Genomic DNA, 16,299 nt, shown 5'->3' with positions numbered 1-16,299 from the left:
AGACACCGGGTGCCATTATACCACAGGGTCTTTGGCATGTAAATTGTTTAAATTTTATTTCATGAAAAAGTTACATACCTATATCTTCAACCAAATATAGAAATATTATATCACCAACCAAATATAATCATTGTACCAAAGACCCCTAAAAGGTTTAACCGTCTCTTGGATCATTATTCGTGAATCGAATTGAGTCAATATAAAAATGTTATACTTATACTGAAAAATGTATTATTAAAAGTAATGAAATGTTTGTTACTTAGTATTACATTTTTTTTTATTAAAAGTATTACATTTTTATTATAAGTAATGTTGACAAGTATTTTATTACTTATATGAACAAAAATATAATAATATTTTAAAATCAAAATGTAAAAACTTGTACAGAGTATATATATTTTTAAAAGTATTACACTTTTTACTATATTTTCATATTGATTCGGTGTATTTCATAAATAAAAATTCACAATAGTCTTAGCATTAACTAATCTATCACCATTTTAATGCAATTGCTGCGTTACTGCGTTAGTACCCAACGGTAACTCTCTCCTCCAGAGTCCAGGGTGCAGTCTAATTGGACCAATATTCCGGCCAAGGAAAGTTGGCAGACGCGGCACAATTTTATTGGCCGAGGTCCCAATATCACGCCATCCATAATTTTCTATTGTTTCCGTATTCCTTTCAAAGGGAGGGAGAGAGACAGAGAGATAGAGAGACAGAGAGAGGGGCGGCCCCAGGCAGAACGCGAACGCTACTCCTCCCTTTCCTCCCATTTCTTAGGGTTTATTTTCTCGNATATATATATATATTCGTGAACGTAGATTATTTATTGTTCACGAACAAGATGTGTTCATGAACATGTGCGGGTGCTTGGTTATTAAGTGTTCACGAAGTGTTCATGAACATAAATGAACATGTTTGTGAACCTGTTTGCGAACACGTTCGTGAACGTTAACGAACGCTTAACAAACGAATACGAACATGATTTTCAAAAACCTTAACAAACGAACACGAACACGAACACCCCAAAATCCTTAACAAACGAACACGAACAAATGTTCGGTTCGTTAACAGCCCTAATCACATTCTCTCCAAAAAGAGAAAATCAGTCGATGTAAATTGTTAATTTTTTATGAGTTAATTACCACAAATGGTCATCTGACTATTGGGTTAGTACTCATTTTAGTTCTCGACTTTCAATTCGACCACAAATGGTTCTTTGACTTTTATTTTTTACCACAAATAGTCTTTTGTTAAAATTTTTGTCAAATAGGTGTTAAATCTATGAGCAATATCGTCAAATTGATTAATATTATTATGATTACTTCTTTTTTTATAATTATATGGCAACATAATTAATTTCAAACATTAATAAACGTTAATAAATATAAAAACAAAATGGACGTGACAAATTACATAAATGAACAAATTAAATAAAAATGCATGATTAATGTTCGCAATTTGTAATTGATTAATTATATTAATCCAACGGTGGCGGCCTTCAGTTATGTCCCAAACAAAATGTTTGATCGATTAATGAAGAGTGAAAACTATTTTTTTTTTTTTTGAAAATAAGAGTGAAAACTATTAATCGGCTATGTATGAACAACCATGAAAATGATGGAAGCAAAGTTTTTGAAAAAAATTTATTCCATTTTAATATGTTGATTAAATTAAAACAGATAGCTCTAATATTAAATCTTCATTTTGTACGCATAATTACGATATATAAAGTGCATTATTTTTTATTTAGGAGTATTTATATTTGTTAATTGTTTCAATTATGCTTGTTGGTGAAAAGTATAAACATTTTTATTTTATGACCAAGTCAAAGGACCATTTGTGGTCGAATTAACAGTACTACTGACTACAATGTGGTAGTTACTGAGGCACAACGAGTTAAGAGTTGACTCCACTAAGGACTCGAACCCACTCCCATCATTCATGTGGAAGTATAAACTGAGACACCGGGTGCCATTATACCACAGGGTCTTTGGCATGTAAATTGTTTAAATTTTATTTCATGAAAAAGTTACATACCTATATCTTCAACCAAATATAGAAATATTATATCACCAACCAAATATAATCATTGTACCAAAGACCCCTAAAAGGTTTAACCGTCTCTTGGATCATTATTCGTGAATCGAATTGAGTCAATATAAAAATGTTATACTTATACTGAAAAATGTATTATTAAAAGTAATGAAATGTTTGTTACTTAGTATTACATTTTTTTTTATTAAAAGTATTACATTTTTATTATAAGTAATGTTGACAAGTATTTTATTACTTATATGAACAAAAATATAATAATATTTTAAAATCAAAATGTAAAAACTTGTACAGAGTATATATATTTTTAAAAGTATTACACTTTTTACTATATTTTCATATTGATTCGGTGTATTTCATAAATAAAAATTCACAATAGTCTTAGCATTAACTAATCTATCACCATTTTAATGCAATTGCTGCGTTACTGCGTTAGTACCCAACGGTAACTCTCTCCTCCAGAGTCCAGGGTGCAGTCTAATTGGACCAATATTCCGGCCAAGGAAAGTTGGCAGACGCGGCACAATTTTATTGGCCGAGGTCCCAATATCACGCCATCCATAATTTTCTATTGTTTCCGTATTCCTTTCAAAGGGAGGGAGAGAGACAGAGAGATAGAGAGACAGAGAGAGGGGCGGCCCCAGGCAGAACGCGAACGCTACTCCTCCCTTTCCTCCCATTTCTTAGGGTTTATTTTCTCGTTTCTGTATTTTCCCGCCACATTCACCATCTCTTTTTGAAGATCTTTTGTTCGATCATTTAGCTATTCATCGTTGCTTGATTTTCCAGGTTTGCTAATCCTATTTTCTTGTATTTTGTTTTTGAATTCGATCGATTTTTTTTTTTTTTTAATTTCTAAGAACGGGGATTTGACCGTTGAGATGGGATGAATAATCCGGAAAAGAGAAACGAATTCTTTCAGTTTGATTGGTTCTGAAATGGATTGTTCAGATGACGACTAGTCAAGGAGGAGGATCGTCGAGGAGAAGTTTGTCGTCGACCAGCTACTCGTTGCAGACCAAGAAGAAAACAGCGGAGAACGAAGTAGGGGGGTTGGGCGATTCAGTTTCCCGAAAGTCTTTTTCTACGGTTCGCTCCATGTGCGGTTGTCTTTCCTTTCGTATTAATTACTGTAACTATGCTGTAGCATGATTAATACTCCGTATTTAGCTAGTCCTCGGGATTCTTCGGACTATAATAACTTATTACTGAATAAAACATGTTTACTAATTGATGATGTTCCCTTGCAGTTGACTTTCTTTTCGAAAAACTTTTTTCATCTGTTTCTCTCCAATTTGAAGTTTGATTCTGTATAATTTTGAGTTGATGTGTTTTGGTACGCACATTCATCAAATTCCTAGGTTTAATTAAAAATATTTATGTATGATGATGTACAGACAGATTGAATAAATGAATAAGAATTCACATGTATTCCTGTTTTGTCTGGGTACTGTGAGGCTTAACCATAGCATACTAATGGACAATTCTAAGGCACAAAGACACTATAACTAAAAGTAATTATAAGCAGATATGTTCGTATGCTGTTGTTGTTGTTTGTTCTTACTTGTATGCTTTATATATTTTTCTCTTTTTATTTTTGCTCCTAAAAAGCTTTGGCTTGATAGAAAGTGCTGACTTGTATGCCACACCTCTCTACTCACAACAACACAAACACTAGCACACACAGTGATTGTAAGCCTAAAAACTGAGGTTATTTCAAACTGGAAGTCTGGAACACTTATCAATTCCAAAAGTTCCATTTATTACTCTTAATTATTTAATTTAATTATTGAGAAAATCAGGTCAGTTTTGAACAGAGGGGGAGGGTTAATGAAAATAAAGTATACCTTGTTATTTTTTTAGCATTGATTATTGCAATGCTTTCTTTTTGTGCCATCCTCTTTAAAACAGTCCACTCGTAACTAGATGTATCCTTTGATGGAAAATTTTGAAGCTGTTAGTAGTGAAGTTAGAAGTAGAGAAGAACCAAAGCTAAAAGGCAACAGCAATGAAAGGCCTAATTTACTAATTACTACCTGTGATAGAAGAGAGTAATCATTTGCAGAAAAAAAAGATGCATATAGATTAATCAATTCCTGTCCCCCAAATTGAAGTTAATTTTAATTACATGTCACTTAAATATTGAAGGCATCACGCGAACTTCCTTTTGGAACAGTTAAATTCCTACACGTTACATCTTCCTATTCATTCATTTTATTTCCTTTTGGTTTCTTTCACTGTTTTCTTTTATAGCTCCAATTTTTGTCTATTGTATTTCACAGTTATTCTACCTTCTAGAAACCTTCATTCACCTTCTGCCCATGCTTTTACTTTGTAGTTGTGTTGAATAGAATGCTTTTATTCACCTCAAAGTAAAAACAGTACATTGGTTTTATTATCTGTTTGGAAAAACTATTTATGGATTCTTTTATTTCTGGTTTTGTGTTTTATGATCATATAGAATCATCAATAATTTGCTCTGTTCAATCCCACTAGTGCATCTGACTTGGTATAAATATTCTTAATGATCAAATTTAGGATTAAAATCTAACAGAATCCAATCTATAGCTATTTTATCATTGCTATGTTACAAATTTGCGGATTATGGTTACTTTTCTGGCTAAAATAAAATCATGTTCATTCCTTGTGGTTTCTCTGGGTTTATTCTAGTTGTTAATCATTTATTTCCTCCTTAGTGTTCCTTTGTAACATCTGAACTGTTGGCCTTGGTTTTAAAAAATTCCTCTAGGATTATATCACCCTTCAACTTAATGGCATGTAGACCTAGGGAATTTGAAATAAAGAGAGAATGACTAGGATAGTAGGATGCACTTAATAAATTGTGATATAGGAAAGCATTGTTTTTATTTTATTTATTTATTTATTTTCTTGCTTAAGATTTACTCTTAAATATTCATCTTAATGGTCTTTAGTTAGTTTAATAAGTGATGTGGACAAATTTGGTGCAGAGGACTAACAGGAGAGCGGACAGTGAAGAGATTGCGGCTGTCAAAAGCCCTAACTGTACCTGACACAACAACTGTATATGAAGCTTGCCGTCGTATGGCTGCCCGTAGGGTTGATGCATTATTGCTTACAGACTCGAACGCATTATTATGTGGGATCTTGACAGATAAGGTTTGTCATGAATAATGTATGGTGCAACTTTACAACATTATCATATAAGCATATTCTGTGTGCTTTGCAAATGCTTCTTGGACCATTGATATAGATATGTTTTAGTAACTTTATTTTGGTTTTGTTTATTTGAATGAAGGATATAGCAACTAGAGTAATTGCTCGTGAGCTTAATATTCAAGAAACACCTGTTTCTAAGGTTATGACAAGAAATCCAGTTTTTGTACTTTCTGACACTCTTTCTGTTGAAGCCTTGCAGAAAATGGTACAAGGTAAGGATTGCTTCACTTTTTATATTAAGAGAGGTTGCTTTTTTTTTTTTTATAGGCAATATTGAGTATCTTGTCTTTGAGTGCAGGAAAATTTAGACATTTACCTGTTGTGGAAAATGGAGAGGTCATTGCTTTGCTTGATATAGCAAAATGTCTATATGATGCTATTGCTCGCTTGGAAAGGGCAGCTGAGAAAGGTAAGGCTATTGTAGCTGCTGTTGAAGGCGTTGAAAAGCACTGGGGTGCATCTGTGTCTGGTTGGTTACGAAAACTTTCCTTATTATTATTATTATTATACCCTTCAGGCTTGTTACATTAGATCTTACCCTATTCTTGTTGTTTAGTTATACTTGTTCAATTCATTATTTTAAGTGATGCATGCTTTTTTGTGCTTCCTTAATATAGGCAATACATTTGTTGAAACTCTGCGAGAGCGGATGTTCAGACCCTCCTTGTCTACAATTATTCCAGAAAATTCAAAGTAGGTAATATCCTTACTTTTAAGTTTCCATCTGGTGTGTGTTTGGCATGCTTTTGCAAATAACTATTTGTGAGTTAGATTTCACTCGACTTATGTCATGATGTTGCTAGGATTATCACAGTTTCACCAAGTGACACTGTTGTAGAGGCTGCAAAGAAAATGCTTGAGTTTCGAATGAGTTCTGCAGTTGTTACGGTAGACGACAAACCACGTGGAATTCTTACGTGAGTTCTTTTATGCCGTAAACATTTTTTGATTTCCACTTTTAATTTTATCCCACACTCAACATATGCTGATAAGCTTGTCCCCATAATCTTTATAGTTCAAAAGACATCTTGATGCGAGTCATAGCACAAGATCTTCCCCCTGAGTCCACTCTAGTGGAGAAGGTAACCCTCCTTTGCTCATTAGTAAGACAATTTGTTTTGTTTTGGGTTTTACTTAATGTATTTCTAAACATTTTTTAATCTGAATTTTTGGCCCTAAAATTATTTATTTTTTCTTATTTCATTGAAATTGTAACAAAGATTTTCTATTGGTATCTTCCAAATACAGCTAATAAAATGCCATGAGTTACAGTTTCTTACTGCCTCCAGTGCTCCTTTCAATGGTTTTTTGGTCAGTATTTTGGAATTGTCTCCCGTTGTCCAAAGACCAATGTATTTGTATACTACATCTGCCTCTTATCTGATGTCAAGATCTCAGCCTATATAGCTTTTTGTGGCTTTCTCCCATTTTGCCTTATGCGGGTCATTCAATCTGCCTTCTCTCTTAGTCATTTTGTCCTACCTTACCCTCTGTGTTTGGAAATTACTGGTTTTTAGTTAACCTAGGTGTTTATGAATTTCTATAGAAACAAGTTAGGAGGTGATAGGACTAGTAGCCTGAAGCTTGCCCCTTTCTCTACTGTGCAAATGTAAGGTACTAGGTTAATGTTCATCAGCAATTTTCTTTTAGTTGATTTAGATTAAGGGACTTTTATGGTGGTATTTGACAAATGAAATTTCAGTAGCAAAGGTGATCTTTTGGAAGATGGCTGATGTTATTATAAATAATGCAAAATTGCAAACCCTTGATTTTTTACAGTTATCCTCATTTTTTTAATGGATTTGAGTTAACAATTCGTGTCATCATATCATAGTTATAAATGGAAATATGGGAATGGTCTCAGTTCACCTGTTGGTAGCATCGTCTACTGATGCACTAAAACCTTATGGATTTTTTACTTAATAAATAGCAATGTGATAAATTTTGCAATGCTCTTGTATATGTGAAATTAATTTTATTCATTTGGTGTTTATTGAACCACTAAGAATATTTGGATATTATGTGACAAATGGTAATATAACAAAAATTATAGGTGCCTTTTGTTTATTAAATTAAAGTTTGTCAGTTTTGTGTCATCCTATATATATATATATATATATATATATAGGGCCATGCTTTGGTGTGGCTCTCCTCTCCCGTGCGGTCGTGCGGACATGTTAGAGCTGTAGGATGAGCTGAGATCAAACTAATGGAATTATGGAAATCAATGAAGAAGAGAATATGCGGTGGCAAATTTGTAATTTTATGCAACATGTATATTTTTGCAGTGCATTACAGGCTAGTGTGTGGTGCACTTATAAGTGCTCTATGGTGCATTTTTGAGTGATACGTGGTGCATTTGATCTGTAATACACTTAGTATTGCACCATTCCAATGGTGCAATACGGGTTAGTGCGTGGTGCATTTATAAGTGCTCTGTGGTGCACTTTTGAGTGATACGTGGTGCACTTGATTTGTAGTGCACTTAGAATTGCACCACTCAACGGGGGTGCCAAACTCGTCGACGAGTTCAATAGACCTGTTTGTCCAACGGTAGTACTCAACAGGTTTATTGAACCGACAACATTTTTCCCTATTTAGTGGTGCACCACATAACACTCATATATGCACTACATAGCACTCATAAATGCACCACACATCAGCACTAAGTGCACCAATGAAATATACATGCACAACATTACTTAAATGGCACCATGTTTTTTTTCCCTTTTGATTGATTTTCAGCTACTTGGTGGGGCACCACAAAGCATCACATAATGCAGCACAGAGCACTCATAAGTGCACCACACACCAACACTTAATGCACAACTGAAACATTCATGGTCAACAAAATTGCCTCCGTTATTTATTTATTTATTTAATTGATTTCCATCCGTCTGATCTGATCTCATCCTATGGTTCTGATATGTCCACACGGGAGAACATGACCGCATTTGAACCTATATATATACACACACACATACATAATTGAACCAATAAGAATTTGTATTGAATTATAAATAGCCCACATTTGGCCAGTTGAGCACAACTAATTACTCTAATGGATAAAGTATTATAGTAAACAGCTTTAGGGTCAAATGATCACTATAAATTTCTAAATATTGAACAAAAGCATTTTTCCTAAACGAATACTAAATATAAATTGGTGTATTTATCGTAACCAACATAACTATTGCCAATTGTGTTAACTTATATATAGTAGTAATTTCTCTCTTTTGCAAATAAATACATTCAACTGATTGAATCTGTATATGGCTTGGTATTATGGATTTTAACCTCCAATATTTCTAGATTTCTTTCTATTTGAGTTTTTGCTCTCCCTTATTGTCCAATGTTTTTTTTATTGTTGAGCTTAGCCTTCATAAAAAAATGTAGCCTTATGGTAGATTCCTGCTAATTACTAATGTTCTGCAGCACTAGATGAAATCCTAAGAGGTTTAGATCTTATTTTGTGCACGTTTTCTTGCAAGAATTGCAAAAATATGCTTTATATCTCACCTTTCATTACTTTGTTTTTGCTCTAAAATCCAGGTCATGACCCCTAATCCAGAATGTGCAAGTGTTGATACACCTATTGTTGATGCTTTACATACGATGCATGATGGCAAATTTTTACACCTCCCTGTTGTTGATAGAGGTAACCTTTTAAGGCATGCAAAAATCTTGATAAATTATGTGCTATTGTTCCTTACCATTAAATTTATGATCTGCTGCAGATGGGGTAGTTGTTGCTGTTTTTGATGTGCTTAATATCACTCATGCAGCTATTGCCACGGTAAGGCACTTGTAAATATGTGCGTGTGTGTAGGGGAAGGTTCAAGTGAGAACATGCTCCCATGGACAAAGCAAGGACTAAATTTGGTCCATCCATCTGGGTTGATAGTTGAGGGTTGCTGGAAAATAAGGAGAAAAAAAGTAGGGTTCTTTTTATAAATATTGTGAACTCGAAAATTTTCAATAATTATAAAATTGACTGTGTTTTTTTTTTTTTTTTTTTGAAAAAAAAAAAAAAAAACTAAAACGGTAAAACCCTCAACCAATTGTTGAACCCTAATGTGTGACTGTTAGAGAAAAGAATAAGGAGGTATGTTTTATTGATTGGAAACTGAAAAAGAGAAACAGGAAGTCACAAGACTTTCCCCAACAAGAGTTTTAGGCTCTTGCCCTGCCACTTAGAGCTTAAAGACTAATGGTAAAAGATTTGATGATTTACTCTCATCTAGAGGTTCTAATTTATAGTGCAAGGAAATAAATAATTATAGAAAAGGAGTTATTGAGATGATTGTGCCTCTGATTTATTCTTGTCAAATCCCTTGAGTTAAGCCTTCCCTTGTGTATTCTGATTTGTCTGATTTCCATCCTTCCTTTTTCTGCGCGAGTAAACTATGGGTGCGTATGCGTATCAGCGGCTGAGATCAGTCCTTACTTTTTACAGGACCTTGTTCTCATTTGATCCTTCCCTATATATATATATATATATACACACACACACACACACGCACGCACACATTGTCTTATATACATGCATTATGCTTTGGCAGACGTTGGATTTACTGACATCATAATTTTTAATGCATGTGAGATGACCTTAGTGTCCAAAAACTCTTCTAAGTTTTCTCAATTCTGAAAGCTCTTAGTTATTATCTTTTGATTAGTAATGACTAATGAAAACACTTAGTTAAGTTTGTTTAATCACTTTAATCCAGAGATAACTTTTTGCATATTGATAAAAATTCACTTGGTTTTCCACCTTTGTATCCCTGTTCTGCGCCACCCTTAACAGCTCAACCCATTACATGTATAAGTGGCTGCTTGTGGTCCTTCAGTTATACAAAAGTTAGCCAATATTAATCTCAATGTCATTACTTGATGGAGGGACTAGTTATTGTTGAATACTTGGATTTGTATAGTTGGGGTACTATCCCTGAATACTAAAGTTAGTTATTATTTCCTCAATGTGGTATGCCTTAGAAGGTTCCATAGTGTCGAATAGCATTTTGCTAGAAGAAAAGGGTGGAGAAAGTGGTGGGATTATCATTTCAATGAGAAGTTCAAATTTTTGTTCTGTGACAAAAGTTAAAGTGTCTCTAATACACTCAAATGTGAGTCCCAGTTTTCTCTGTCATTGGTGGCTTTGTTCAACACTGTTTTTGCCTCTTTGGACATAACAATTGGACAAAACTACCAAAATGTAATGTTAAAATTGCGACATGATAGTTAAAGAAATATACACAAGAAATTAAAATTGCTTGTTTAGAGTGAAAAGACTAATTTTGTATGATGCATTGACAGCATAGTTGTATGTACTTATGGGAGCATTTTTATAGATCATTTCACATCCTTACTCTTATTTAAACAGGCAGGAAATACTGCTGAAGTAAATAATGAAGCTACGAACTCTATGATGCAAAAATTTTGGGATTCTGCCATGGCACTAGCCCCTGATGATGATGAAGAGACACGTAGGTTGTGACCTACTTTCCTTATTTGTTTTTTCTTTTCATCTTCCTTTATGTTGTTTGTTTCTAACATTAGTTGTATATCAGTGACACTTCCCTAAAAATGGCTTCTGAAGGAGGAGTGGAGACAGGAAGAACTCTTCCTTCATCAAACCTGCCAGCTGCTTTTGCTTTTAAGATTCAAGATAGAAATGGAAGAATGCACAGGTTCACATGCGGTATGTCTTTAAATGATTTTCATGTATGAATATTTTGAAAAACAAAATTAAGCAACAACCATACAAATGCTAAATAAAAAATTGATCAAAGATGAGTAACATGTGGGAAGAAAAGTTGGACACTTGAGGACCAAATTACCCTTACTTCCTAACCATATTTCATTTTAATTTATTATAGTTCATGGAATGTAATTTTATTATTATTATTATTATTATTATTATTATTATTATTATTATTATTATTATTATTATATACTACTTATTCCCATTCAATTCCCTTGTAAATGAAACAATAGAATTTGAATTCCTACTTCATTCTCTCATTATTTCTCATCCATGGAATTGTAATTTTTTTCCTTCCAACCAAACGCCCTGTTAAAGTATTATAAGCTCTTATGGTGGCTTCTAAAGATTACTATGCATATCTGTGATTCTTCATGGATCGTGGTGCGGAATTGCTGACTCTTAATTTTATTGGAGTTCAGATACTCAAAGCATGACAGATCTCATTGCTGCAATTCTTCAGAGAATTGGTGATGACATTGACCGGAACAAGCTTCCTCAGATTCTGGTAAAGTTCTCAACGATTCAGCCATTCTTCCTCTACTTTCTGTGCATTATTTACTAAGACCATGATGGACCTCTGGTTGCAGTATGAAGATGAGGATCACGACAAAGTCGTACTTGCATCAGATAGTGATCTTGTTGCTGCTGTTGAACATGCAAGGTCAGCTGGTTGGAAGGTACGGGCTCTTTTAACATTTTTATTATTATTTCTCTTTTTCATTTTTTATGTATTGAACCTAAATTTAAGGAAACAACAGCCTTTAGTGTGGTACTTGTGTGTTCAACATAATAATGCCATCATTTATTGCAGGGACTAAGGTTGCACCTAGATTATAGGCGGGTTTCTGGTTCTAGTAGCACAGACTATGCTCAAGCAGATGCATGGGCATCGGCATACAAATCTGTGGCAGCCGGTGCTGCATTAGTTGCTGGGTTAGGAGTATTTGCTTTCTTAAGAAGATCGAGTAACTGATTATCCAAGAACATTAACTATCATTTGGTAGACATCCCTTGGAGCAATCAGGTTTGGCTTTGTGGACAAAGTGCAATTCACGTTGATTGGTGAGCTGTGCAATGTAATTTGTATTTGTGGTTCATACGGAGGGGAGCTTTTAGTACCTGCGGGGTTTAATTTTTCAGGTGTTGTCTATATTATATTAAATTATATTTTTAGTGCAGTGATTTCTACTCACCTTCTATACATTGTTGGTTACTGAATAAAGTTGTCTTCAACGAATGAACTGGCATGGTTTGATAATTTTTTTGCCAGTAGTATTAAGAATTTAAGATACCATGGTGAATTGGTTCCACCTTTTTCAATGGAACTTTGGATCCGTTATTATTGTAAATTGCTACAATCTTTTATTTGATTATTATTGTTTTTTCACTTAATGTGAATTGCTTCAGTGGACAAGTTATTACTTTAGTATGCTATACGCCTATACCTAATAAGTGCTCTTGCTGAAGTCGTATCAAGTTGAATGATGTTTAGTTGATTGTGTTTGTAGATCAAAACAGGTGGAACTAATTGGGTGGCTTGCGGCTTAATTTACTTTAACCGGCCTGTTTTACTTGTTAATTATGGGAAGTAAGATAAACTTTTCCTCTGTGGCATGTGTGAGACCGTCTCATTGTGAGATGAGTTGGGTCGGGTCAATGTGTAAATGTAATACTTATATGCACAAATGTCATACTTTATAATGCTAAATGTAATACTTATTACATTTTTCCTCAAAAGTATTACGGAGTATAATTTTTTTTATAAGGGAAATATTAAATGTAATACTTTTGATAAAAATATAATACTTTACAACAAAATGCAAAATTATTACTATACTTTTTTTTAAAAAAAGTATTACATTTTTCCTTATAAATGACAAAAATTTTATTCTTAATTAATATTACATTTGAGCATATAAGTATGACATTTGTGCATATAAGTATGTCATTTGCATGTTGATTCAATCCAACCCGAACCGTCTCACAAATAAGAATCCGTGAGACGGTCTCATACAAGCGTGACCTTTCATTTGTAGTTGATCGGGCACAATGAAATGGAATAATTGCCAAACACCTTGTATTCAGATGACATGTAGGAGGGAGGTTATGAGATCAAGCCTCAGTGGAGGCGAATAGACTTAATTTATGTCTACTGATTATAAATAAAAATAAAGTCTTAAGAATAAGGAATAAGGCACATGATAATACAATTAGGCTATTAAACTTTAAAAAACTATAATTAGATATCTAAATTAACCTATTTCATGCAAATTGTTCAATTTACAAGTTTTTAACATATCACTCTAAATTTAAAATAATTTTTAAAAAATAATTATTTAAAAAAAACAGTTTCATCTCCGGCCATGGAGACGAAGGTCCCTCTGCCTCCGGCGAGAGAAAACTTTTTTTTTTTTAAATTTTAAATAAATATTTTTGAAAAATATATTAAATTAGGGGTAACCTGCTAATTAGAAACATGTAAATTAGACGAATTGCATGGACTGTGTTAATTTAGGGTTCAATTGTAATTTTTTTAAAGTTAAGTGGTCTAATTACATTGTAATTTGATAACCTATTTAACTCTTATTCCAAATAACAAATACAATGTTTTTCACTTCTCAACTTGTCTGTCTATTTTCTGTTAGTAAGTTTAAATCAAATTGATTTATTTTGTATTTTATGCTCACTAATAATTCACCAATACATGAATTATTATAAGAGTAATTTTATATGTACTCTCAATACCTACCTCCATATGATTTGACATGTTTTGATTATTTAATTTAATAGAGACTATGATGCTTATCCATTCTTATTTTTCTTCTTCAAATCAAATTTGAACACAAATAAAGTAAAAGTGGAGAGTAAGTTTTTGGATTACATATTCTTCATATTATATATCCGATGCTACAACAAACCTAAATATATACTATAAGGAATTACTGTCTGTCAATGAAGCTAATTAAGCTTGCTATCTACCATCTTCAAAAGAACTAGTAGAGATTTGCCCTATGGACGATGAGTGACGATATGATGCTCTACTAGAAGTTGTGCCTGTAGAAAACACCTCCAGAAACTTTGAAGTAATTTCATCCACTCTTCTCGATCCCACAGACCCCAACGCTTCTTCAATCCCAAACGCTTCGTCTCCATTAAGGTACCTCATCACCTCTCTCATCCCCGGCCTGGATTCCGGTCGAGGGTGAGAACACACAAGCCCAAGCCCAAGAACCAACACCGCCTCTTCAACAACGTAGCCACACCTCGTCAACTTAGGATCCACGGCGTCGAGAATTCTCCCGCGTTGAAAACACTCCACCACCCAATCCCCCAGCGCCGCCACGTGCCCGTGATCTTCGCTGTAGATCACCGGCGGCCTTCCCGTGGCGACTTCGAGGAGTAAAACGCCGTACGCGAAGACGTCGCTCCCGGTCGAGGCTTTCCCGGTTCGGCTCAGCTCCGGGGCTAAGTACCCTATTGTCCCCACCACATTGGTGGTGTGGGAGTTTTTGCCGTGGTCGTATAGCCTGGCTAGCCCGAAATCGCCTAGTCTGGAATTCATGTCCCCGTCTATTAAAATATTACTCGACTTGATGTCTCTGTGGACCACCACTTGTTCCCATTCTTCGTGCAGGTAGAGTAGCCCAGCTGCCACGCCCTTGACAATGTTAAACCTTTGCTCCCAAGTTAGCACAACGTTATTGTTGGATTTTGGTCGGTAGAGTAAGGAATCGAGGCTTCCATTGGGGACATAATCGTAGACTAGAAGAAGATCATTCTTGTTCTTGCACCAACCTTGTAGGTTTACTAGGTTTTTGTGCCTTAACCTTCCCAAACTCTCAATCTCCGCCACGAATTCCCTCACCCCTTGAAGGGAATTCTTGGATATCTTCTTAACCGCAATCTCAACTCCATTAGTGGGTATAACGCCCTTGTACACCGTCCCAAACCCTCCAACTCCGATCAGCTCGTTGTCTTTGAACCCCCGGGTAGCTATGTAAAGATCTTTGTACCGAAATCTATGCGGGCAATCCAATTCCCAGTCTTCCAATACCTCAAAATGCCTCACCCTTTTGTATAAAGCTAGGAAAACCCAAACCGCCAGGGCTAAGAATATGAGGGAGGAGAAAGTAGCAATGAGAGCCTTCTTGAGTTTGGCTTTTCCGGCGGATGTTTGATTCTCCGGCGGGGGAATAGGGAGCTGAGAAAGATTAAGGGCCGGGGCAGGTCCATTGAGGCCAAAACTCCAGCCCAGAATATAATGAGAGCTCGCCTTTTCCCCTGTGGATGCTGAGAAACCTGCGTACATTTTCTCCTTTAACACAGACGAGAGTTTTATTTGCTCAGACATTAATGGCCGGCTAGACTTCGGGACATGGATAGGAGATACGGTAATTTTAACGGTTTCATTAACCCCGTCATAATCTATCCAGGCTTGGATTGGCTCTCCACTTTGTAACTTTACTTCTTCCATATTTGAAGTGCCGTTAACGTAGTAACTAGCCGGTTTCGATGCCACGGATCTCATTCCATTGATGTTGATTCCGATGTGATTCCCGTCATCGTCTTTCCCCTCGTTGTGCCCATTTACAGTATCGAATTCGACCATGAAAATATGGTTTGATTCCTGCCCGTCATTGCTGGAGTTGAAGACTCCCAGGTAATGATCTCCTTGGCCGCCGGGGAATCCCATGGACGGGGATAAACTGAAACCGAACCCATATCCGCCTCGGTTATTCCCAAGAGGGATTATAGCGAAAACGAAGTAAGTACTAAAGGAAACAACTTTATTGTGTGAAGTGGAGTTGAGGAAAGGGAATGGTGTGGGGTAAAATGCATGGCCGATTGCGTTGTGTGATCTGTTGGTGAGCTTAAGCGCGCCGCTTGGTTTGATCACAGTGGCTCCCTGCAGGTTCAGGTTTGATCCGTTGAATCCATTGTACAGAAAATCAATGGATTCTGCTGATACCGTGAAGAGAGTGGAGATGGCAATGAGAAAGGCAAGGGAGAAGGGTTTAGCCATTGATGGATGACTCGAAAGGAGAAGAAGTTCTACAACAGGTTCAAACTTCTGGGGATTTGAAGAGTGGTGGGTGGAGGCCGTCAAGTCTATATTGGAAGAAAAAGTTATCAGCTTTAGCCACTGTAACTCAGTTGATTCTTGAGTGGTAGATTATAGGTAAATAGACAGAATCGAATTCTGGTAGTAATAGTATTGATTCTTGAGTGACAGATTATGGGTAAATAGGCATAATTGAGTTCTGATAGCAATAGTATTGATT

At 35.3% G+C, this 16,299-nt stretch overlaps 2 protein-coding genes across 3 annotated transcripts; one reads left to right on the top strand and one right to left on the bottom strand.

The window, feature by feature from the left end:
- The first annotated feature begins 2,630 nt into the window (after positions 1 to 2,630).
- LOC116022572 (CBS domain-containing protein CBSCBSPB1-like) lies at positions 2,631 to 12,409 on the top strand. 2 transcript variants are annotated; one of them, XM_031263328.1, is made up of 15 exons: positions 2,631 to 2,844; positions 3,007 to 3,155; positions 5,025 to 5,193; positions 5,333 to 5,465; positions 5,552 to 5,662; positions 5,871 to 5,946; positions 6,057 to 6,170; positions 6,269 to 6,335; positions 8,806 to 8,911; positions 8,991 to 9,049; positions 10,634 to 10,740; positions 10,821 to 10,951; positions 11,437 to 11,522; positions 11,605 to 11,694; positions 11,829 to 12,409. In XM_031263328.1, the coding sequence occupies exons 2-15, from the start codon at positions 3,007 to 3,009 to the stop codon at positions 11,988 to 11,990; spliced, it is 1,560 nt and encodes a 519-aa protein (XP_031119188.1). In that variant the 5' UTR covers positions 2,631 to 2,844; the 3' UTR covers positions 11,991 to 12,409. The 2 variants fall into 2 exon arrangements, with proteins under 2 accessions (XP_031119188.1, XP_031119187.1); XM_031263327.1 differs by having other exon boundaries at positions 5,552 to 5,722.
- A 1,429-nt stretch (positions 12,410 to 13,838) lies between these two features.
- On the bottom strand, positions 13,839 to 16,080 carry LOC116022562 (lectin-domain containing receptor kinase VI.3-like). Its single transcript, XM_031263315.1, has one exon. The coding sequence runs from the start codon at positions 16,038 to 16,040 to the stop codon at positions 13,989 to 13,991; it is 2,052 nt and encodes a 683-aa protein (XP_031119175.1). The 5' UTR covers positions 16,041 to 16,080; the 3' UTR covers positions 13,839 to 13,988.
- Between the last annotated feature and the right edge of the window lie 219 nt (positions 16,081 to 16,299).

This window comes from Ipomoea triloba, chromosome 6 (assembly GCF_003576645.1).
Source record: "Ipomoea triloba cultivar NCNSP0323 chromosome 6, ASM357664v1".
Lineage (NCBI taxonomy): Eukaryota > Viridiplantae > Streptophyta > Magnoliopsida > Solanales > Convolvulaceae > Ipomoea > Ipomoea triloba.
The sequence above is the reverse complement of the archived record's forward strand: the minus strand, read 5'-3'. Positions and strand labels throughout refer to the sequence as shown.